Here is a 22,033-nt window from a genome sequence, read left to right on the forward strand (position 1 = left end):
TCCCTTCTCCTTTAGAAGCATTTATACAGAGGAAATGACAAAGAACTCCTGATTCCCCTTTATTCACATAGATACAAGGCAAAAGATGCCCTATCCTCCTCCAGGCTCCCTTTCCCACCAACATGCACTGGTGGCCATATACAAACCCAGAGTTAGGAGACTTATACAGGTATGTGTCTAATCAGCCACAGGTGTGTAGTCTTCAGAAAGCCCATGCTAGCCACCAGATTCATATCGGGTGTCCTACACATAGACACGCAAACACACACACAGACATTTCCCACACGTACATAGATACAAACACACGTCACCCTGACTCAGGTGTGTAATTTCCCTTATGGGCCCAGATTTTTGGGAGGGAAGTCTGTTCCCCTTACTCAGAGCCAGGGTTGGGGTGAGAAAGGGAGGATGGTGCACAAGCCCCATGACTAAGGAGTTGTTCACCCACTCATTGAATAGCAAATATTAGGGATACTGGTGAGTCCCACAAAAATGGACCATAAACAATAGCCCCTCAAGACAGTGGAGTTGGAGGCGGGGGTCAACTGTCCTTCCAGAAACTCCAGCTGCCTTTTCCACACTGCTGCTGACCGTAAAGATCCTACTAGGAATGAGGATCCTTCAAGGTTCACTACAGGATCTGAGCCACTGTGAGGAAGCAGAAAAGGGAAGCGAGTTGAGGAAGGGTCTCAGAAGGCACCCTTGGCCTATCTTTGGACTCCCTGATCACATTCCCAGAGGAAACCATCTTAAATGTTCCAGATGAAGACCCAAGCTGGAAGAGACAGGGAGGGGAGCTAAGTATTTTTCTTCCCCCCCCCCGACCCCCCCCAAGGTCTCAGGTCCTGTCTCTTCCTCTCCCCTATATGTATTTCCTGCTCCTAGCCTCCCCTCTCTGCCCCCTCGCAATATTCTCTTAAAAGGGAAACCTTTTTCCTATTCCTCTTCACCTTTCCAAATCTTACCAGTCCCACAAGGTCTTGCTTCAAGTTCTCCAGTAATCTTTCCTGACTGCTCCAACTCACATTGACCTTGCCCTTTCCCAGCCTCTGACAATCTGAACCATATACTTGCCCCAGATCACACAGTCCCATCTTGTGGAGTTCAAAAACCAAAGTATTGGGAGAACCTGAGGGCAGACCCTATCCATTCTGTCTGTGCTGGCTACAGCCCATCTGGCTGCACAGAATTCTAAAGGTACTTGTCTGGTCACAGGAAAGACCTTGAGGGGTCTCTTCCCCCCTTTCCCTCCCTCCCCATCCCCCATAGGAGAGTAGGAAGCCCAACTAAAAGCTGAGACAACAGAGATGTTAAGGGCACCAGGGTTGAGATCTAGAAAGGGGATGGGCTTGGAGAGTGGAGATATTTATGGCCTTATTCTCTAGCCCCCCAAATCATGGGAATTGGAAACCTAGTTAGAGAGGGTAGACCCATCCCCAGGGCCGTGTTTCTGGAAAAAGGGCCAGATAGGGAGGGGCTGAGTGAGATTTCCTTGTAAGGATTGGAACTCAGGACTGAGGCCTCAGGGGAAAGACTGGAATAGGGTAGATATGATAAGGAGAATGAATGATGAGTCACAAGATCATTAGGGAGAAAGGAAGTGAGTCTCAGGTGGTCAGAAGGATGCATGTATGGGGAGGGGGTGGGGTGCAGGAGGAAGTTCCCTCAGCTTTCCCACCTTTGAAAACCACCTCTCCTCCCAAGGCACTCACCAGGCATGGTCTTCACTTGCACCATAGGAGCCAAGAATCCAGGCTTTGGGGCAGCCCCTTTTCTGTTTCCTCTCAGCCTCAGCCTGTGGTGAGCTTAGAGTGAACAACCTTTCCCCTGAGCCCAGAAAGGATATCTCAGCCCTCCACAGGGGTCAGTGGGTCTCAACAGTCTTATATAGGAAATGAGGAGGTTGGTCTAGAGATGACCTCTAAGAGCCCATCATTTAATCATATATTAAGAGCCAGAAGGACCTGACCCTTCGTCTTACAACTAAGAAACCGAGGCTCAGTATGTGATTTGAACCCAGGTCTCCTGACTCCAGACTAAGTGCTCCTTCACCTATGCCATAAATGAATACTCTGTAAAGGGAAGGGGAGGCATCAAAGGGAGTCTGAGGCTGAGTGATCTATAAGATCAGGGTGAGAGAGGCAATTGATGGTGGGGTGGGGGGGGATGGGAAATTGACAGGGCTGGAGTCACTCACCAGAGTAGGAGTGCGAGGGCCCCCGCTGCCAGCCCCACAAAAGAGAAGACACCCAGAGATGCTACCACAGCCACCTGCTCCAGGGGATCCCTGTGGTCTGGATGATGGAGGGAGAAGCCACATGAGAAGCAGCTTGACCCCACCTCCTCAGCAGGTGGAGGCCCTGAGGGAGATTTGGGGCAGTCACCCACAATTCTCTGCCTCTGTCTTTGGGGTTTGTCAGTGACCACCCTGGCACACCCAGCCAGCCAACTCACCCATTAGTGGCTGAGAGTCAGGCTGCTGGGAAGGCCCCGGAAGAACACGTCTCTCTGGCTTCATCTCGGTCTGTGCCTGCACCTGCACCTGTGGCTGTGTCTGCATCTCCTCGGGCTTCTGGCTGGGTCTGGTGCTCGGGCCAAAGGCAGCCAGTGCTAAGAGAGCAAGAGCAGCTTATGAAGGGCAGGGTCTATATCCAGGAAGCCAAGCCCAGGAATGGGCTGTTTTCCAGATCTCCTAAAGCAGGACTCGGGTCTTCCCTCCCTTCCATCCTCCCACACCCAAACACTTCCCCTTACCAGGACTCGGGGTCCCCCAGGCCTCCTCACTCCAGTCACTCCAAGTGCCAGCGTCAAGGAAGTCTCGGGCACTAACTCGAACAACATGAGGCAGTCCAGCCACAGCATCGGTGATGACCTCCTCGAGCCCAGCCGGCTCTACCTGCGGGGTCACAGGGAGGGACCTGGGGGCATGGGGTTCTTTGGCAGGAGCATTCCATTGGGGGGATCACAGGGAAATGAGCACTCTGCCCTATATTAGGGACGGACTATTGCATGGGTCTTGGAAGGTCTGAAAATTGCACAGAGGTCATCTAATCCTGGGCTGGATGGATGGAAGAGTGGAGATGCAGGATGCAGGTAGGGGACCACCAGGCAAAGTCATAGATACCTTCCCCTCTTTTCCTGCTCCAGTATCATTGTGGGGGGACCATCCTGAGGACTGAAAGTTGGGGGTAAAAGGCCCTCGGGCAGAATGGAACAGAGCAAAGGCCTGGGGCTCTAGGATGGACCCCGATAATTCACCCAGGGCCCATAAAATGGTTGATTGAGCAAGCTATGGCCAGATCTGAAATTAACTCAGAACCTGGACAACCCAGAAGTCACAAATGTTAGTGTTGGAAGGGACTAAATAATGTGTGTGTCCGAGGGTCCTCTGGAGAGTCTCTACTCCCCTCATTTCACAGACGAAGAAACATTCCCAGAGATAAGTGACTGGGCCAGGAATGTCACAGGACATTCTTGGTCCAGCTCAGATTCCATGTGGCAGCCTTCTGACTCCCTGGTAAGGGTTTTTCTTAATTGACCTATAAACCTACACCCCCTAATTTGTTCTTGGTGTCATTCTATGTTGGGGTATAGATGGGTGGGACAGATAACTTTGTCTTCTCTTAACTTGCCCAGAAAATATTTTTTTTTAATTCAGTAGCAGCTGCAAGCCACAGTCTACTTGTTAACTCCAAAGGGGAGAAAATCAGAGCGAGCTGGGAGATGGAGAGTTAGTCAGGTGGGATGGCTATGAATGTCCATCCTGGACAGAATGCTACCACACACACAGTAACACCTCAAGTCAAGAGGACAGGCTGAGCCCATAGGGATATGAGGTTCAGATATAAGAAGATAGGGAGCTTGAGCCATAGGGACTCCTAGATTTGAGGGCACCCATCCTATGGAAAAGGCTTAAGTGTTTTTGCCCCCATTCCATTCCTTCACCAGGTCCTCCTTACCACAGACTGGGCTAAATCCTCCTGTCCCACCTTTTCCCTTACCATGGACCAGGTCAGGTGACGCACGGGGCGGTATTGCAGTCGGAACTTGAGCAGAAAGTGGGGTTGGAGGGGCCAGGAGTCTGGATAGGCCCAGCTGACCAGGAGACGTCGGGGAGCCCCTGGAATCGGTTCCACTCGAAGTCCCTGGGGTGGGTCTGGTCTTACTGGGAACATGAAGGGGGGATGGACTCAAGGTCAGTGGAAGTGGGCAGCTTCTCCTTGCTGCCTCTTAAATTCTGCCCTGACTCTAGATCAGAGACAGTCAAGAGATGGACAGAAGCTGGAATTCAGGAAAGTTTTGGTAGGACACACCAGGAAGCGTGCAGAGGTAGGGACGGGGGTGTCACCAGTGGTAGGGTTACTGAGAGATAGTCAACTGATATAATCAGTACACTGGGAATGGCGGTTGTGCTAGAAAGAGGTCAGCTTGTCTGTGGAAGGGTCTGTAATTGGGGCGTTGTCATGTAAAGCCTATATTTAGGGGCTCGGGGATTGAGGCAATAGCTCTCTACTTTGTTGGGAATTATATATGTATATATACGTATGTATGTGTGTATATGTATATCTGTAGTTTTACTGTGTTTTTAATGTCATGTCCTGGTGTGAGCACAGAATAGGTATTCCCCCAGGACTTTGTCCCTCTTCTCCTTCTATACTACTGCACCTGACCCTAACCCTAACCTACCAACAAAGATCCCAAACCCTCAAAATGCCTTAGAGAGACTCCATTCTCTCATAAGTTATGACCTTAAAAAAATCACTTGCCGGTAAAAGCTTTCTTTCCACTGACAGCCTTTGGGAATATGGGGTCTTCTCTATGACAATGAAAGGCATCATAGGAGGACTTTAATGAAGGATATCATGTAATATAGGAATGTGATTAAGGGATCTGGGGAAGAATTTCACCTCCCTCTACTGGACTACAGGAAAGAAAGGAATCCTGAGGGAATAGGTAGAACCGATCACCAAAACCATCACTCACTGGGTTCAGGACCTGGGACAGTGGAAAGCAAGCTGAATGTTGAGTCAGAACTGGTTTCAAATTCTGCCTCGGTTGCTTACTATCTGTGTAGACAAATTACACAGCTTCTCTGGGCTGGTTTCTCTTGTAGAGAATAAGAGGGTGGAACTGGATGGTCTCTTGAGTCCCTTCTGGCTCTGTGTGGGATCCTCTGCTATTCACCATTAATGTCCTGCAGATGAATGCACAGCTAGAGGCTAAAAACAGCTTTTTGTGGGGTCCCAAAGCCAGTGTGGGCTTTGGAAGAGGAGGCAGGAAGGATGCTTCTGATCCTTGAAGAGAGAGGGCAGCATACAAAATATGCACTACTGGGATGATGGTGTTTAGGTCAAAAACTGCCTTGGAGATTAGGTGATGGTGCTAGCTTAGGACAAAAGGGAGAAAACTAAAGCTTCACCAGATGGCAGGGCTAGCTCATGAAAGGGCTTGCAAAAAAAACAACAACACAGTAATAGTGATAGGAAGAGGGGCAGCTAGGTGGTGCAGTGGATAGAGCACCAGCCCTGGATTCAGGAGGACCTGAGTTCAAATCCAGCCTCAGGCACTTGACACTAGCTGTGTGACCCTGGGCAAGTCACTTAGCCCTGATTGCCTCATAAAAAAATAGTGATAGGAAGAGCAGGTCAGTGATAAGGATAGAATGTTAGGGGCCAGAGTCAGAGACCCCTAGGAGATGTGCAAAGTTCTGTGGATAAAGAGGTGGAAAGTCAACCAAGGAAAGGCATGAAGCCTAGACAAGAGAGAAAAACCTAACAGAGAAAACTGGGGTGGGGGGTAATGTTTATAGTGCCAGACCTGGAGTCAGGAAGACCTGAATTCAAATCTGACCTCAGATACTAGTTATTTGAAACTGGGCAAGTCACTTAACCCTGTTCTGCCTCAGTTTCCTCACCTGTAAAGTGGGGACAATATACCTAATTCCCACAGTGGTGGTGAGGATCAAATGAAATAATATTTTTAAAGCATTTAGCACAGTGCCTGGCACATGGTAGGCACTTAAGTGCTTGTTTCTTTCCTCCTTTATTCAGGAACTAAGGTAGGATCTATAGTGGTCAGGGAGGCTACAGAGCAGAGGTGAAGCCTAGTGTGGAGCTAGATAGGGGAGAAGGTTCAGAGAGGTGGGACTAAAAGTAGCCTGTAAAGGAACTTGAGCTCACTGTGGGCAGAGAAGCGACACCTACTGGATGAATAGGGAAGAACAATGTACTTGTAAGAACACAAGAGTCCTGGAGTTAGCGGGACATCTAGGTTGGATTCCCAGCTCTGACACATACTATGTAGCTAGGTCACATAATCTCTGTGATTCTAAGTGTTCTCCTCTGGAAAATGGGGATGATGATCCTCTTTATTACCTATGTCACAGGGCTGAGGAAAGCACTTAAAACTGAAAGCCCCATATAAATGAGAGCTTTTAAATAATAGAGGATCACAGTGTTTCTTTCCTTCTTTATCCAGGAACCAAAGAAGGACCCCCAATGGTCAGGAATAACAGGATCAAACCCTGTTCTCCATAACTCAGCCTGCTTTGAGGTTTGCTTGTGGTTTGATTTTATTCATTTTCATTTCTTCATAACCCTTCCCCCTTGAAACCTTCCATCTTGTAAGGGTTCAAGAAAAGGAAGAATCTAAGAAACTAGAGAACTTGGGGACATAGAAAGTGACCTGGGGCAGCTAGGTGCCACAGTGGATAAAGCACTGGCCCTGGATTCAGGAGGACCTGAGTTCAAATCTGGCCTCAGACACTTGACACTAGCTGTATGACCCTAGGCAAGTCACTAAGCCCCTACTTCCCTGCCCCCCCCAAAAAAAGAATATGTTATGTGCTGATGGAGTCAGTGGGAAGGGGATAGGTGATTAAAGTGTCACAGGAGGCTAATATGGAGGTCACTAGAGAGTTAGCCAAAAACACTCTATGCTGGTAGGTTCAGTTTTTGCAGGAAGGAATCCCAGGGGTCCCTTGTGGAAATGTGTTGATATAGTCTCCATGTGGAAAAGGGTTTGTGGGAGATCACCCACAGACCTTCTGCATGGTGACTGGGTTCGTATGCCTGTACTACCTGTCTTTTTATGGGGACAGTATCGAGAGGGTCATTCACAGATACACTGAGCGGGGGAGGGGGGAGCAATGTTATGTGGAAGTCAATGTGGAAGATCTTAGGGGATCATAGATGGGATGCTTTGTGTGATGATAGGGTTGAGACAGCTAGGTGTCACAGTGGATAGAATGCTGGACTTGGACTTAGGAAGACCTAAGTTCAAATCCTGCTTCAGCTACTTACTAGCAGACCCAAGAAAAAGTCACTTGACTTCTCAAAGCCTCAGTTTCCTCATCTGTCAAATGAGGGGGTTGGACTCAATGGCCTCTATGACCCCTGCCATCTTTAAATCTATCCCTCTCAGGGCAGCTAGGTGGCACAGTGGATAGAGCACCAGCCCTGGATTCAGGAGGACCTGAGTTCAAATCTGACCTCAGACACTTAACAATTACTAGCTGTGTGACCCTAGGCAAGTCACTTAACCCTAATTGCCTCACCAAAAAACAACAACAAAAACAAAAACAAAAATCTATCCCTCTCTTAGGGCCATTATTTTTTTTTAAATTTTTTAATTTTTTGTGGGGCAATGAGGGTTGTGACTTGCTCAGGGTCACACAGCTAGTAAGTGTTAAGTGTCTGAGGTCAGATTTGAACTCAGGTCCTCCTGAATCCAGGGCTGGTACCTTATCCACTGCACCACCTAGCTGCCCTCTTAGGGCCATTCTTGAGAGAATCCCATGAGGTCACTCCATTTCACAGGAAGTCATTCTACAATGTACAACTGGTTGGTGGGGTGGGCATACATAACATCAGCACAATTGGATTGGGGGGGGCTGTTATTGGTGGATGTTCTGTGTACTGATAGGCTTTCTTGTAGAAAGAAGGTCAGCGCTGGGGGGGAGGATCATTCACAGATGTTTTATGATTGAAGGGGCTTACTCACAGATGCTCTGCATGCTCACATCCAGTAGGCGGGCATTGGCCCCCAGGGGGTTCACCTCAGTCACATTAATCCGATATTGGCTCCAGAACTCAGAGCCATGGACCACACACCGGGTAGCCCCAGGAAGTTCCGGCAAGCATGGCCAGGGATCTGCAGACAGCGCTGGCCTAGACATTGGGGGGAGGGCACAGTGGGCACCAGAACTTCCAACTTGGGGGATTCCTAATGCTGCAGTGGAGCCCACACAAGAGCTGAGCTTAGCCTCCTGAAGCCCTCTGCCCACTTCACCCCTCTCCACCAAGAGTCCACCTGGACATAAGAAAGGATCACAGCTTCTTACCTTCCTCTTTCTGTTCCAAGGATGATTTTCTTCCTGTGGCAGGAGGAAGGAGAGAAGGGATGCCTGGGTTATACCTCTGGGCTGCCAGGGGAAGGGGAATCCTCTAGGCCCCCAGTTGGCATTTCCCTACCTGTAGACACTTCATAACGAGGTCTCAGGGCTACCCCAGTATGTACCCCCAATTTTCCCTTTTCCCCATGTCCCCTGTGCCCATTCCATTTCCCTTTCATCCCTGCTTCACACACCTGTAGGAGGCAACATATCGTGTTGGGAGGCCACTGACCCGGCTAGGACTCCAGGAACAGGAGAAATTCTCATAGTCTGATGCCCGGCAGGAAACCATGGGACGAGATGGGGGGTCTGTGGGGAGAGCCTAGGAGCTGAGGGGTGCCAGAAAGGCACCAATTTCTCTATTCCACAATTCTTCCTCGCTATGGTCCCATCTATCTCCAGTCCCTCCTGGGTGCCCTCAACTCCACCCTCCCCACCAGGATCATTCATGCTCTCCCCCAGGTCATTCCAATAACCCTCAGCCCCCAAACACCACTCACAGCCTAGTTGGAGAGTCACAGAGCCTCTGTTTCCCCCATCCTGGGGCTGACAGATGTAGGTGCCCTCATCTTTACTATTCACCCGCTCCAGGACCAATTCCCGCTGTCGCAATCCTAACTCTGACCTTGCTGTCCCCAGGACTGCATGGCCATCAGCACGGTGCCAGGAAACCAGCGTCCTGAGGATGCAAGGTGTGGGTGGAGAAGGGTTGAAGACGAGCAGGATGAAGTTGGAGGAGTGAACAATCAATAAACATTAAGCACCTACTGTGTGCCAAGCATTATGCTAAGTGCCAGACAAGGGAGAAGTCAAGAGCAGAAGCCAATCTCCCCTCCAGTAGACCCCACTCCCACAGCTCCTGACTACAAAGTCCACCCCATCATTTGTCCCCTGATGGAGGCTGGAGAAGTAAGGCGAGACACTTACCCGGGAGTCACTCCTGGACACAAAAGCACAATGGTGTCTCCAAGCTGCCCGTACTGGACCCCTGGGGGTGGGGTTGGTATAAAGTCTGAGGAGAAAGCTTCGCCATGCTGACTCCTGAGACCTCCCCTGATTCCCTCCCATATCAGGAGATAGTAGTTGCAAGGGATCCAGGAGTTGGGCATCAGCTCTTAGGTTATGGGGCCACACTCATGGGGAACCCAAGTGGGGGAATACCGGTTTCATCCTGAGTCAAAGGTCTGATAACTCCCTAAGGTCAGTAGTTGGGGGCCCTGGTCTATGCCATGTTTTCTCACCTGGGGGACCCCAGGCCTCAGGGCCAGCAGAGGAGACAGACACTAGGGCTGCAGCCACAATCACCAGGACCCTGCCCAGCCCAGAGCAACTTCTGCTCATCTGGAAGGAGAATGACGTACAGACTCATACCAAGGGGGCTCTCTGGGACCCCAGACTCCTCTATGTCCTCCCTTCCCTCCTCTTTCCCGAAGGAATGCTATTTCCTCCCAAGCATCATTACTTCCCCCTTGCCTCCCTCCCTGGGAGCCTTTTCTTCCCAGGAGGTAAACTAAGGCACAAAGGAGAAAACTGAGAGGGACTTCCATTTTCTGGGGCAGGGGGATAGATTTATCCTTAGAAACTGGTGTACACACAATGACACATATATAAAAAAAAAACCAAACACAATATGCATGCACACTATTGATGCTCATAATACTACAGATGCTCACACGCAGAGACAGAGTCGTATATACAGAGTCCCACCCCCCTCTTCCTCACTGCTCCTACTCCCACCCCAGCCCCCAGGAGCCCCAGTTCTGGGCTCAGGGCCGAGGACAAAAGCTGGAGGCGTTGGGGTCTGTGCCAGACCCCCGCCTCCTCCTGACAACCCTTGGCACCAGGGCTAGCTCAGAATTTGGCACAGCTTAGACAGTTCCCCCCTCTTTCCCCCCCTTCCCCCCCCCAAGCTTGGCCCCGCTCCACTATTAACCCTTTTCCTCTAGATACCTAGACCCGGAAGATAGCCAGGCCCACTTAGGAAGGGGTGGCCAAGTTTGAACCCTTGAACCTAGGAAATTGCTGTCTTTGGGAAATAAATCTGGAGACCCAAGCATTCCCTGCCCATTTCCCTCCCCCGACAATGCCTCTTGGGATGGGTCAGTGTGTCCAGGGATAGGACATTTCCTGTCCCTGGAGCGGGAGGGGCAGCAGGGTGTGACCATATTCTGACCCCCAACCCCACTTAAGCCGGTGTGATGAGTCCTTCATCCTCTCCTCCTCTGGGCAGAGCAGGCTAAGAGAAGACAGTCTAGCTCTGAACAGGCGCTGAGACGCCCTGACCCCCTCTTTTCTTCTCTTCAGGATTCCTAGGAAGGAGCTTTAGAGGCTTAGGGAGAGGGAGGGAGAAGTAGGGGAGGTAAAGGACTAATCAGATCCAGATGCAACAGCTGCTGCTGCCAGAGGCCCAGAAACAAAAGGGTGATTGGGGGAGGGAGGGGGGAGGGGAGGCACCTTAAGGGATGAGGAATGGAGACAGGGAGGTAGGATGGGGAGATACTGCAGGAAAGCGAATGGAGGGTGATAGAGATGAGTGGGGAAGAAGGTTAGAGCAGAGAAAGGGCTATAAGAAAGGCCAGTCTCAGACATAGGGCACTGGACACATGTAAATGCATGTCTGCCTACATGGGTCTGTACACATGTCTATGTACTTGTCTGGATGCCTGTGGATGCAGATAACCTTCCCCGAGGAGTGAAGTACAGGGCTTCTTCACTTTGCACCCCCAAGCCCTGTTTTTTATCCCCCCCTACCTTAATTCCTGGAGCACTCTGGGTCCATGATCTTTCCTCCTCCCTCCAGCCCTCAGCCAGCTCCTGCTCTGCTGCTGTTCTCAGCTCTGAGCTCTGAGGGCAGCCCCCCTCTCCCTACTTCCCCTTGCCTGGCTCCTCCAATTCCCACCCCCTTCTCCCCCCCCCATTCCCTGGCAGAATGTGGCTGCCCCTCAGCCAGGCCCCCTTCCCTCCCCCTTCCCCCTACCCCCAGCCCTAGGGGTAAGGCCAGAGCTAAGGAATGGGCCTCTTCTACTGCCAGGACACCCCCCTCCCCCTATCTTACAGGCTGGAAAGGAAGCCTCAGGTCTACTCTTCTTCATCCCATTACCTCTTTCTCTATCCCCCATCCCCCAAAACAAAGGTGTTGGGAATGGTTCTGCAAATAAATCTAGTAAAGGTTTATTGAGGTTTTATGTGTGCCCACATAGGTGGGTTCATTTGTGTAACAATGCATGTCTATGTCCTCTGTGTGTGTCTGTGTGCATGTGTGTATGTTGAGAGGCAGAAGGGGAGTGTAACAGTTCACATGTTGTAGCACCCTTCTCCTTCTCCCCCCAAAAAGAACCCAATTTTTAACTGGGATGTTGGATTGTCACCACTGGATTCAGAGAGGGCAGGGCACACACAGGCGTGCACAAATGAAAACATCTAAGACATGCACTCACACAAATGCATGGAGACACACAAAGACAAAGATGGGTATAGACAAGACACCAATACAGATAAGCACTTGGTTACATCAAAACAAACATATGCAGAGACATACATTCATAGATAACCTGGCACTCGGAGGACACACACAGATGTGCAACCAACAGAGAAACACATAAGCAGTTAGGTCCACGGACATGTACACACACATACATGAGCATAAACAAATAGAGGCATGCACTGAACATTTTTAGGCAGATAGAGCAGATCAGGGAGAGAGTCAAAGAGATACAGACTCCCCCCACACACCCCCTTTCCTCTCTCCACTCTTCCAACTCCACCAGATGTTTCCCCACAGCTGGGCAGGGCTGCTCCCCAGAGAATGAGAGGGAAGGGGAAAGGCCTTGGAGGCTGGGGAAAGAGTATGGAGGGAGAGCTCTAGCGTTTGGCTGATAATCCAAGCCCTAAACTCCTCCCTCAGGAAACTCTGGCTGGTCGCAGACCCGCCCGCCCTCCAAACCCTTCTTCAGGCCCCTCACAATCCTGGCTCAAGCCCTTCTCCCTCCCCTCTCACTTCTCTCCACCTTCCCAATCTCTCTCCAACTCCCCTCCTTTCCTCCCTCCCTAGTTTACTCTTCCTTCTTCCTCCCCTGCTTTCTCGCCCCCCTACTCCCTTCTCCCTGTTTCTCTCCACTTTCCTCCACTCTTTCCTGTCTCTCTTTTCTCTCTCCATCAGGTCTCTTCATCCATCCCTGTCTTTCTCTCTCCCTACTCGTGGAAAGTAGAGGGGGTAGGGGGACGTGGAGAGAGGGGGTCCAACTTCAGGAAATGTCCTTGGCGCACCCATCTGGACACACACGCGGACACAGGCTCACACACTAACCCGCTTTGGCACATTCTCCAGCTGGGACATCTACAAATAACGTACTTCGCACATACTCTCCCGTCGTTTCTCTCCCCCACCCCAGTCCCACAAACACACACAAGTTGGAGTTCCAGGCTTCCCGTTTTCCCCATCATAAAGTCCTCTCGCCTTTCCCCAGTATCTCTCAAATGTTAATTCGCAAACTCAGAGACACGGGAGAAAGGAAGAGAGAGAGTGGACAAGGAGACACCGAGAAGACATTCACACATGCGGACCAAATTCAAAGGGGGCCTGGGACTTAGGGGTGGCTGCGGAGACAGACACACTGTAACGCAGAAAACACTTTCTACCCTGGGCTGGGGAGACACAAGCAAACACACCCGGGCTCTCCTCCACCCGGCGGAGGGAACTGCGGCGCAACTGGGCCCTGGGGGCGGCCGCATTTACACCGCCTCCCGTCCCCCCAGACTGGTCCTCACCTTACGCGGCCGCGCCGCCAGCCCGCCCGCTCCCTCCTCTGCTCCACAGCCTCCGGGCCCCCCGCCCCCCGGGGCAGAGCGGGGCCGGCTCTTGCCCTCGGGTCCCGGCGGAGTTAGGGAATGGGGGTGAGGGGGTGGGTTCTGAGGCCCATTGGAGTTCTGTACTGCCAATCACCGGCCGCCGCCCAGGCCCCCACCCTTGCCCGGACACTTCCTGTCCCCGGAGCGGGAGGGGCAGCAGACTGGAGGGAGGGCGGGAGTCTGGTCATTGACACTATAGAAGGGAAAGGGGCTGTCAAGGGAGTGGTCAGAGGCTGAGTAAGGGTCACTTAGGGTTGGCAAGCCAAGATTCCAAACTGAAAAAAACAGGGAAAATTGGAACTCCGGAGGTCCAGGAGCTGGGATTCCTGGATCTTAGCCAGGAGGCATGTCCCCTGACTAGAAGACATGGGAAGGGTGAGGGGACTTATCTGACCCCATTCTTCCCCCGCACCGAACTGGCCCAATAGGATGTTAGATCACCCCACCTGTGGAAAGTGCCCGAGTGCTGATGAGGGAAAGGGGTAAGAAAGAAGACACAGTCCTGGATAATTTGATGGAAGGGCTGGGGGAGAGGGCTGGCGACTACCTGCATTTCGATAATGAAGCATTCATTCAGCTCTTCTAGGTTCAGACTGATGGCCCTCTCAAAGTGAGTTTATGCGCGTTGCAAGGGAGAGGGTATTTTAAGGGGAGTTCCAATAACGTACCCCCAATTTCATTGGCGCCAGAACTCCAATCCCCAAAAAAGTGCTTTGTGCCCCCTCCCTGGAAGGCCTTAACTTCTCATGACATCCCTATTTCCCCCACTCCCTCTACTTTATGGTATAAGATGTAAGGGCATCCCTCAGAGAAACGAGGCAAAGTAGGGCCAGAGGGAATCGGTCCTAAAATCCATCCTGGGATACCAAAGCTGGAAGGGACCCTAGTTGTCATTTGATCTGAAAAGACTTCAGCAATCCAGTGGTGTCTGTGGACCCCCTTCTCATAGTAATGGTTTTCTTGCTTACATTCACAAATGCTAAATTTCAGTTAGAGGTTAGTGAAATTAAGTGTAATTCCACCCACCCCCCCAAGTTCAGACCCCCTGAAATCTATCCAGGCCCCAGATTAAGAAACCCTGATTTAGCACAAGGCACTCATTTTACATGAGGAAACCAAGGAGGAGAGGTGAAATTCCTTTCCTGAAGTTTTGAGTTCTTGAGTTGGCTCCTGAAGCTGAGCCAAGAGCCAAGACTTGGAAAGGGCTCATAGCATAGTGGAAATAATGAAAGACCAGAAATCACAGGATTTACAGTTGAAAGGGCCCTTTAAAGATAATCTCTTCCTCAGTACAGCCCCCACCCCATTTTGCAGATGAAGAAAAGCCCTCATCTCCCCCTCCATGTCACATAGTTGCTCAGAAGCAGGGTTGGGATTCAGACTTCCAGTTCCTAATTCAAGCCCCACCCTGCCCACAAATCAGGAGTAGAGCCCTGGACTGGCCATTTGTGTAAATGAGCACTAATATTTCCGGTAGGCTGTCCTAAAGAATCAGTGAAGTTAGTGTACAAGCGGTCTGTAAAGTCCACTCAAGTCTGGAATCCTTCCCCACCCTGGCCCCCCATTCCCCATTTCCAGGAAGGCTGTCACAGACAGACTCAAAACTGATCTGTGTATCAGTGTGCCCTAGGCACGTGGGAGGGCGGAGAAGCTGAGCCACATGAACACCCATGTGTAGTGTCTGCCAGCAGAGAAGCACTGCCGCCGGCTTGTCTGGGCCCCCTCCCTGAAGGGCTGATACAGGGCCAAGCTTTGGCAGAACCTGGCTCCAGCACGGCTAGGGTTTGACTGCTGTCCACAAGCACTCTGGTGAGACTGGCCCCCAAGATACAGGCCTCCCCTCAATTCTAGCCAATCCTCAGACCAGAGGCGAGGAAACAGCTCTCCTCCCCTTCTAAGCAGCCACAAAGAAAGGGGCAAAGGATTTATTTGCCAATTCGAGACCCCTCCCCAACCCTGTGAGATAAGGGGGTTGAAGCAAATTGAGGGAGAAATAGATTGCTGCTTGGAAGCAGTCCTAACTGAATCCTCCTCCTGAGAGCCATAGTCAGGACAAGTCCTTCTGTCGAAGCCTATAATGATCTTCTGGTAGTGCCCTCAAACGCTCTGCTGCCTGGGGAAAGGAAAAACAGAGTCAGGAGAGGGAGCAGAGCACTGAAGACCCCTCCCCCTGGAATCCCCTTCCTCCCCTCTCTATAGCCCCATGTGGTTCCATCACCCTTGGGGTGATGGAAGCTGTTATTAAATTCTGGGATGCTGACCTGCTCTGGGGTCAGGTCCCTCTGAGCCTGGGCCAGCATCTCATAACCAACCATGAACTTGCGGATGGTGCCAGATCGAAGTAGTGGTGGATAGTAGTGGGCATGGAGTTGCCAGTGTTCACAATCAGCCTCAGCCTCAGCCCCAGTAGGGGCACCTGGGAAGGGAGGGAAAGAGAAGACTAGGTGGGAGCAATCTTCATTTCCTCCCAACCAGCCAAAACAGTTCACTCCCCTGTAGTACAAATGTAAAGTCTCTGTTCCCAAGACTTATATGAACTAATGCAGAATGAAGCAGATCCAGGAAAACAATATAAATGGAAAGAACGAAAAACAATTATGACGACTAAGAAGCTTGGCCCTGGAGAGGCTGAAAAAAACCATCCCACCTCCTCTTCTTCGAAAGGGGAAGAACTTCAGGTATGGAATATGCTATATACTGTCCAACTCAGTTCACGTATTGATTGGTTATTACTAGATGGACTTTTTCTTCCAAAATTCTTTATTACACAAAATGGCTTGTTGGGTAAAGGAAGGGAGAGGGATATAGTCTGAAATAAAGGCAGTGTAAAAACAAAATATCATATTTTTAAGAGTATTTTTTAAAAAATGCTCTGCCTCCAACAGGCCCCCATGGAAAACTTAGTACTGTTTTCCCAAGCATGTTTTGAAGAACTAAGTCTCATCTTAGAACAACTTCTAATATGTTTTGCCCCAGCAGGTAGCCTGCAGGACAGCATTATGGGAAATGTAGTGAGATCATGCTATAAATTTCTCATCCAGAGACCACAACTCCCAGCATGTCCTGCCCTGCAATGCACCCAGAAGAGACCACAACTCCCAGTATGCCTTACAGTATTAACAGGTCAGCTGAGCAAAGCTTGATGGGAGATGTGGTCCTTCCAGGGCAAAACTCAATAGGTCTCAAAAAGAAACTACAGCTGGAATCCAGGTGTGAGTTCTCTATTGGGTTTAGATGCCCCCTAGGTTCCTGTAGTGGGGAATGAACCTCACCATGCCAGCCCATGGAGTACGGGAAGGAAGTCTCAAATAGGTTGTCATATTTGGTCAGGAGCTTCTTCATGATGCAGGCCAGATCTAGAACAGAGTTGTTGTTATCATCTGAACTCACTACCTAGACCCACAGAGCCTACAACTGCAAATTCAGAACCAGGATATTTAAAACTCAGAATCCAAGCTCTTCCTGCTCTGCTCCTCTGATCCTTGCCTGGAAGACAGAACACCATCCCACAAAGCCAGAATCCCTACTATAATGCTTTTTGTTGTTTAGTTGTGTCCATTTCTTTATAACCCCATTTGGGGTTTTCTTGGCAGAGATACTGGAGTGGTGGGGGTAACTAGGTGGCACAATGGATAAAGCACTGGCCTTGGATTCAGGAGGACCCGAGTTCAAATCCTGCCTCAGACACTTGACACTTACTAGCTGTGTGACCCTGGGCAAGTCATTTAACCCCCATTGCCCCGCCCCCCCCCAAAAGATACTGGAGTGGTTTGCCATTTCCTTCTCCAGCTCATTTTACAGTTGAGGAAACTGAGGCAAACAGGGTAAAGTGACTTGTCCATGGTCACACAATGTCTGATGCCAGATTTGAACTCAGGAAGATGAGTCTTCCTGACTCCACACCTGGCACTCCATTCACTGTACCACCTAGCTGCCCTACTTTCAATGCTACCACCTCCCTTTTGTTGTGCAGTTGTGTCCCAACTTTTCATGACTCCACATACCATACTGTCTATGACATCTTCTTGGTAAAGCTGCTATAGTGGTTTCGTTTTCCAGAGGATCAAGACAAAGGTCCTCCTGACTTCAGGCCCAACACTCTATCTACTAAACCATCTGTCTGCCCTACCACCTCCTTAAGCCCCTCCAAATAACAAAGGGACAGAGAGAAGTTCCAGAGGAACTGACAAGGGCAAATAGGTAGGAGCCATCTGAGGAAAGCAAGTCCTCTCACCATCCCGCTCCACAGAGCTCAGCTCTGGGAGTCTCTTCACATGTCTCCGTGGCAGCAACATCGTCTGGAAAGGCCAGACAGCCCAGAAGGGCACCAGCACCAGCCAGTGTTCACTTTCTAGGACCACTCGCTCCTGGAGATAGGGAAAGAAGGGGCTAGAGGCCAAGTAGGGGGCTAGGGTTCTTGAAACTGGAAGAGAATGTAGGGGCCTTACAATCCTAGGGACAGGGATCTAACTTTGACCTTGAGGGAACCTGCCTCTTGAGGGCCCAGAATTGTCCCCACCTTCACTTAATCTTCCTGCCATTCACAAGGAGTATGAGAGGGAGGGGAGAGGAAATCACAGACTCCTAGGGGTCAGGCTCAGCTTCTGATGGGGGGCAAGAAAGTATGTCCTAAATGCTTGTGGGTGAGGGGTGGACCTCAGGTAATCAGGTACTCTGAGGTTCCCAACTCTGACCTTACCTTTCTTTCAGCTTCCTGACGCCCATATTCCAAAAGCATGGGGCCTCCATGCTGCTTTTGATAGGCCAGCTGGCATCGTTCCTCCCGCTGGGCCACATCTGGCAAGAAGCTGCTAGCCCACACCTGGAAAGGGCCCCTCATCACCATCCAATCCCCATATTCTCTTACAGTCCTTCCCTCACCATCCTTTATCTCCAGAGGGTCCTGTCCCAGAAAGCTCTGTACCCATCCCCCACATTGAATTTAGAGAAATGGGAAAATAAAATGGGTTGGAGGAGCCTAGTGGGGTAGGGAGGAACAAAGGACTGGATAGGACAATCATCAAGCACTTAATAAACAAATGCAACGTGCCAATCACTGTGCCAGGCCCCAAGAATACAAAAAAACAAACACAAAACCATCTTGACCTCAAGGAGTTCACATACCACCTGAGGGCAATGATGATGAGAGATTTACCTGACAGTGGGGGTGAGGGTTGGAACAACCCATCATGGCTCCTTTGTTCTCAAAGATCTAGAGAAAAAGAAGAGTTTTGTAGCCAGTGGGTCACAGAGACAATAATGTTCACATTACTGGAAGGGACCCTAGAGATCATCTAACCCAAAAAGGGGTCATCTAGCTAATGTCTGACAACCCCCAAGGACCGGGACTCCACTACTTCCCAAGGCAATTTAAGTCTACTTTTGAACAATTTCTTTTTTTTTTTAAGTGGGGCAATGAGGGTTAAGTGACTTGCCCAGGGTCACACAGCTAGTAAGTGTCAAGTGTCTGAGGCCGGATTTGAACTCAGGTACTCCTGAATCCAAGGCCAGTGCTCTATCCACTGCGCCACCCAGCTGCCCCTGGACAATTTCTTTTTTTTTTTAGTAAGGCAATTGGGGTTAAGTGACTTGCCCAGGGTCACACAGCTAGTAAGTGTTAAATGTCTGAGACCGGATTTGAACCCAGGTACTCCTGATTCCAAGGCCGGTGCTTTATCCACTTCGCCACCTAGCTGCCCCTGGACAACTTCTAATAGGGGTTTTTTCCATATATCAAGCCTTAATGTGCCTTTCTGGAATCTCTCTGCCCACCGCTATTTCCTCTGACTTCTGGGACCTATCAGAACAAGTCTAATGTTTCTTCTTCTAAATTATAGCCCTTCAAATACTTAAAGACAGGTACCATGTTCTCCACAAGGATAGAGGCACCCCCCCCACCCCAATCCTGGTCTGCAATGAGACAGGTACCTATAGCAATCTAACCACCCAAGGAGGTTCCCCTACTAACCTACTACAAGTCTTTGACCCCATCCCTCCTTTCTCTTGGGGCTATAAGTAATGACCTTACTGACCTGGACCCAGGGGTACTGAGCACCCAACTCCTCCGTGACTGAGGCCCATGTATCAATGACAGCTCGGATCTCAGGTACAGACATCAGTGGCAGTGTGATATCAGACCAGGGATGGAAACACAGGACCTTACTGATCGAATGGAGGGAGAAGATGACAACAGCTGCTTACTCAGGAGAAAGGAGGAAGGGAAGGGCACCCCTGTGTGAGGGGGGAAGGGAAGACTCAGACTTAAGGCTTTACTGTGTGCAAGGCAGAAAAACACCTTGGAGAAGGAGCTTGAGAATACCCTCCTCCCAAGCTCAGTCACAGAATTCTGAGCAGAGTCTGAAGTCCTTACCAAACTCCTCTGGCAGCTTCAGCTCTGAACAGTGGGTGATCACTGGGTCCTGGGGAGGGTGTGATAGAGAAAGGTATAAGGGAAAAATCACACAGCCAAAACTACACCCAAACTCCAATTTCCCCAGGGGACAAGATCTCTATGTTTACCAGGACTGGGGGCATCAGGCTGCAGGGCAGGGAAGTCATTGTTGAAGAGGTAGGTGCCCTCGTAGTGGGGATTCACCTGCATGGGGCAGGGAAGGGAATAAGCATTTATATGTCACCTACTGTGTGCCAGACACTTTGGTAAGAACTTTACAAATATCTCGTTTGATCTTCACAACAACCCTGGGAGGTGGGTGCTATTATTATTCAACATTTTACAGATGAGGAAACTAAGGCAGAGGGACATTAAATGACCTGCCCAAGGTCATACAGCTAGTAAGTGTCTGAGGTCACATTTAAACTCAGGTCTTCCTACTCCTGGCCCAGCTTCTCTATCCATTAGGTGGAAAACAAGGCTCTTGCTTTCCCCCACCCCAAAGCTATCATGGGGGGGGGGGGGTTCATGAAGGAGAAAAAGGAAGGATCTCAGGAGGGAGCTGAGATTGGGGAGCAGAGACAGAAGAGAAGGGGGAACATCTAAGAAGGGTCCCAGGAAGGTCTAGGATAGATGTTACAGGGAAGGACAAGTTGCCCAGGTGGGGGGGAGGGGAGGGGAGGTCAGGTTACCTCGCCATTGGCCCGAGTTGTCCCAGGGCAAAGGGGGTTTTGGGGGTCATGCCGAGGTATGACATCAGTGGGGACAGGGTCCACTTGCCCCTGCCAGGGGCGCTTCATGCGGTGGGCAGACACCAGCACCCACTCATCCTGCAGCGGGTTGTATCGGATATGCTGGTGCTCTGGAGCAGTGGGAAAGGACCCAGTTAGTAAGCAAGTCCTCCTCCAGGAAGCCCTCCCAGACTGACCTCCCCCATTGCAACCCAAAGCTAAGTCCCGGCCTGGGGTTCTCTCCTGCCCACTCCACCCCGGGTCTCGCCGCTGCGCGCCCGGTCCCGAGGCTGTCCTCGTCCCCATCCCCGGGGGACGGGGTTCTGCCGCTCTGCCTCTCGGGCCCGTGGACTTGGAACTTCTAGGGCGCGAGAGGGGCCCCGCGGACCTCGGACTGGCCGGGGGCGGGGGCTGAGGACCGCGGAGCCCCAGGCTCCAGCAGCTTCCGTCCCGGAACCAGCCCCAGGCCGCAGCTCTGCCCCTACCGCTCGCCTGGAAGGCCACCGTCTCCGGCCGCAGCCGCTGCTCCTCGAGGTCCCCACCCGGCCCCGCGCTCGCCGCCATTCCACCACACTGCCACCCCCTACGTAGCCACCCACTGGGACTGGCGACCCAGCGAGCCACACTCGCGTCTGCCTCAGGACCTCAGCCTGGTCCCGCCCCCTCTGCGTCCATTGGCCCCGCGCCAGCACGTGACGGACCCCAGCACTCTCCCGATTGGTGCCAGCCTTGAGTCCGGCTCTCACCAGTTTAATTCAATTCCATTTTCCAGATTACTAAAGTAAAGACTCCGGCTAGAATTTAGGGGCAGGCTGGGTCTTGGAGGAAAAATGCTAGCCGTAGATCTTAAAGAGGGCAGAGGCAGAGGCAGAAGTCTCATGTAGACAAAAATATTTACAACCTCACTCTTTGTAACAAAACGGATCGCTTTTCTCCTCATTCCGTATTGGATGGGCTACCTTGTTTCCTTTTCTTTGCTAGTACGGAGGGTTTATCCCAAGACTTTAATCCAGTTTTTCCTGGAAGGACAGTCCTCCAGTGCAGTGACAGGTTCACCTTTTCGTTTTAAAGGAAGGACTTAGCACAAAGCCAAGCACATAGTAAATGGTTGTTGACCGACTGACTAAAGGAGCTTATCGAATAAAGGAAAGTTGTGTTTGACTTTCCTCGACCCCATTTGGTTTTTTCTTGCTTGACAAAGATACTGGAGTGTTTTTTTGCCATTTCCTTCTCCAGGTCATTTTACAGATGAGGAAACTGAGGCAAACAGGGCTAAGTGACCTGCCTAGAGTTCACACAGCTAATAACTGTTTGAGGCCAGATTTGAACTCAGGAAGTTGAGACTTCCGGACTCCAGACCTAGCACTCCATCCACTGCGACACCTAGCTATACCCATTGTAGAGAGTTTTGAATGCTAAAACCCAACATATATGCTTTACTCCGTTAGAAATACGGAGCCACTGAAGGTTTTTTGAGCAGAAGAGTAATGTGGTCAGAATAGTACGTTAGGGAAATTACTTGGGACGCTGTGAGAGAGGAGAGACTGGAGGCTAGGAACCTGAGAGGTCATCTAGTTCAACTTCCTCATTTTACAGATGAGGAAACTGAAGATCAAGGGTCTGTTGTAAGGTTATATATCCAGTGTTTAAAACTCAGGCTTTCCTCCCTCT

The 22,033-nt window shown here is 50.8% G+C and overlaps 2 protein-coding genes across 4 annotated transcripts; both read right to left on the minus strand.

Annotated features, from left to right (window-relative positions):
• Window positions 1-35: 35 nt before the first annotated feature.
• Window positions 36-13,293, minus strand: IL11RA (interleukin 11 receptor subunit alpha). 2 transcript variants are annotated; one of them, XM_043968199.1, is made up of 13 exons: window positions 13,160-13,293; window positions 9,634-9,733; window positions 9,320-9,380; window positions 8,893-9,071; window positions 8,587-8,701; window positions 8,342-8,374; window positions 8,002-8,168; window positions 4,002-4,165; window positions 2,755-2,896; window positions 2,455-2,610; window positions 2,198-2,294; window positions 1,713-1,795; window positions 36-648 (listed from the first exon to the last, which is right to left on the minus strand). In XM_043968199.1, exons 2-13 carry the CDS (start codon window positions 9,731-9,733, stop codon window positions 632-634), a joined length of 1,314 nt encoding a protein of 437 aa, XP_043824134.1. In that variant the 5' UTR covers window positions 13,160-13,293; the 3' UTR covers window positions 36-631. The 2 variants fall into 2 exon arrangements, with proteins under 2 accessions (XP_043824134.1, XP_043824127.1); XM_043968192.1 differs by lacking the exon at window positions 13,160-13,293 and adding an exon at window positions 11,144-11,235.
• A 1,857-nt stretch (window positions 13,294-15,150) lies between these two features.
• GALT (galactose-1-phosphate uridylyltransferase) lies at window positions 15,151-21,007 on the minus strand. Of its 2 annotated transcripts, none has more exons than XM_043969548.1 (11): window positions 20,848-21,007; window positions 20,324-20,493; window positions 19,760-19,835; window positions 19,611-19,659; window positions 19,273-19,402; window positions 18,396-18,452; window positions 17,940-18,062; window positions 17,475-17,607; window positions 16,513-16,596; window positions 15,502-15,656; window positions 15,151-15,353 (listed from the first exon to the last, which is right to left on the minus strand). In XM_043969548.1, exons 1-11 carry the CDS (start codon window positions 20,924-20,926, stop codon window positions 15,288-15,290), a joined length of 1,122 nt encoding a protein of 373 aa, XP_043825483.1. In that variant the 5' UTR covers window positions 20,927-21,007; the 3' UTR covers window positions 15,151-15,287. The 2 variants fall into 2 exon arrangements, with proteins under 2 accessions (XP_043825483.1, XP_043825553.1); XM_043969618.1 differs by having other exon boundaries at window positions 20,855-20,958.
• Between the last annotated feature and the right edge of the window lie 1,026 nt (window positions 21,008-22,033).

The sequence above is a fragment of the Dromiciops gliroides genome, chromosome 1 (assembly GCF_019393635.1).
Source record: "Dromiciops gliroides isolate mDroGli1 chromosome 1, mDroGli1.pri, whole genome shotgun sequence".
Taxonomy (NCBI): Eukaryota; Metazoa; Chordata; class Mammalia; order Microbiotheria; family Microbiotheriidae; genus Dromiciops; species Dromiciops gliroides.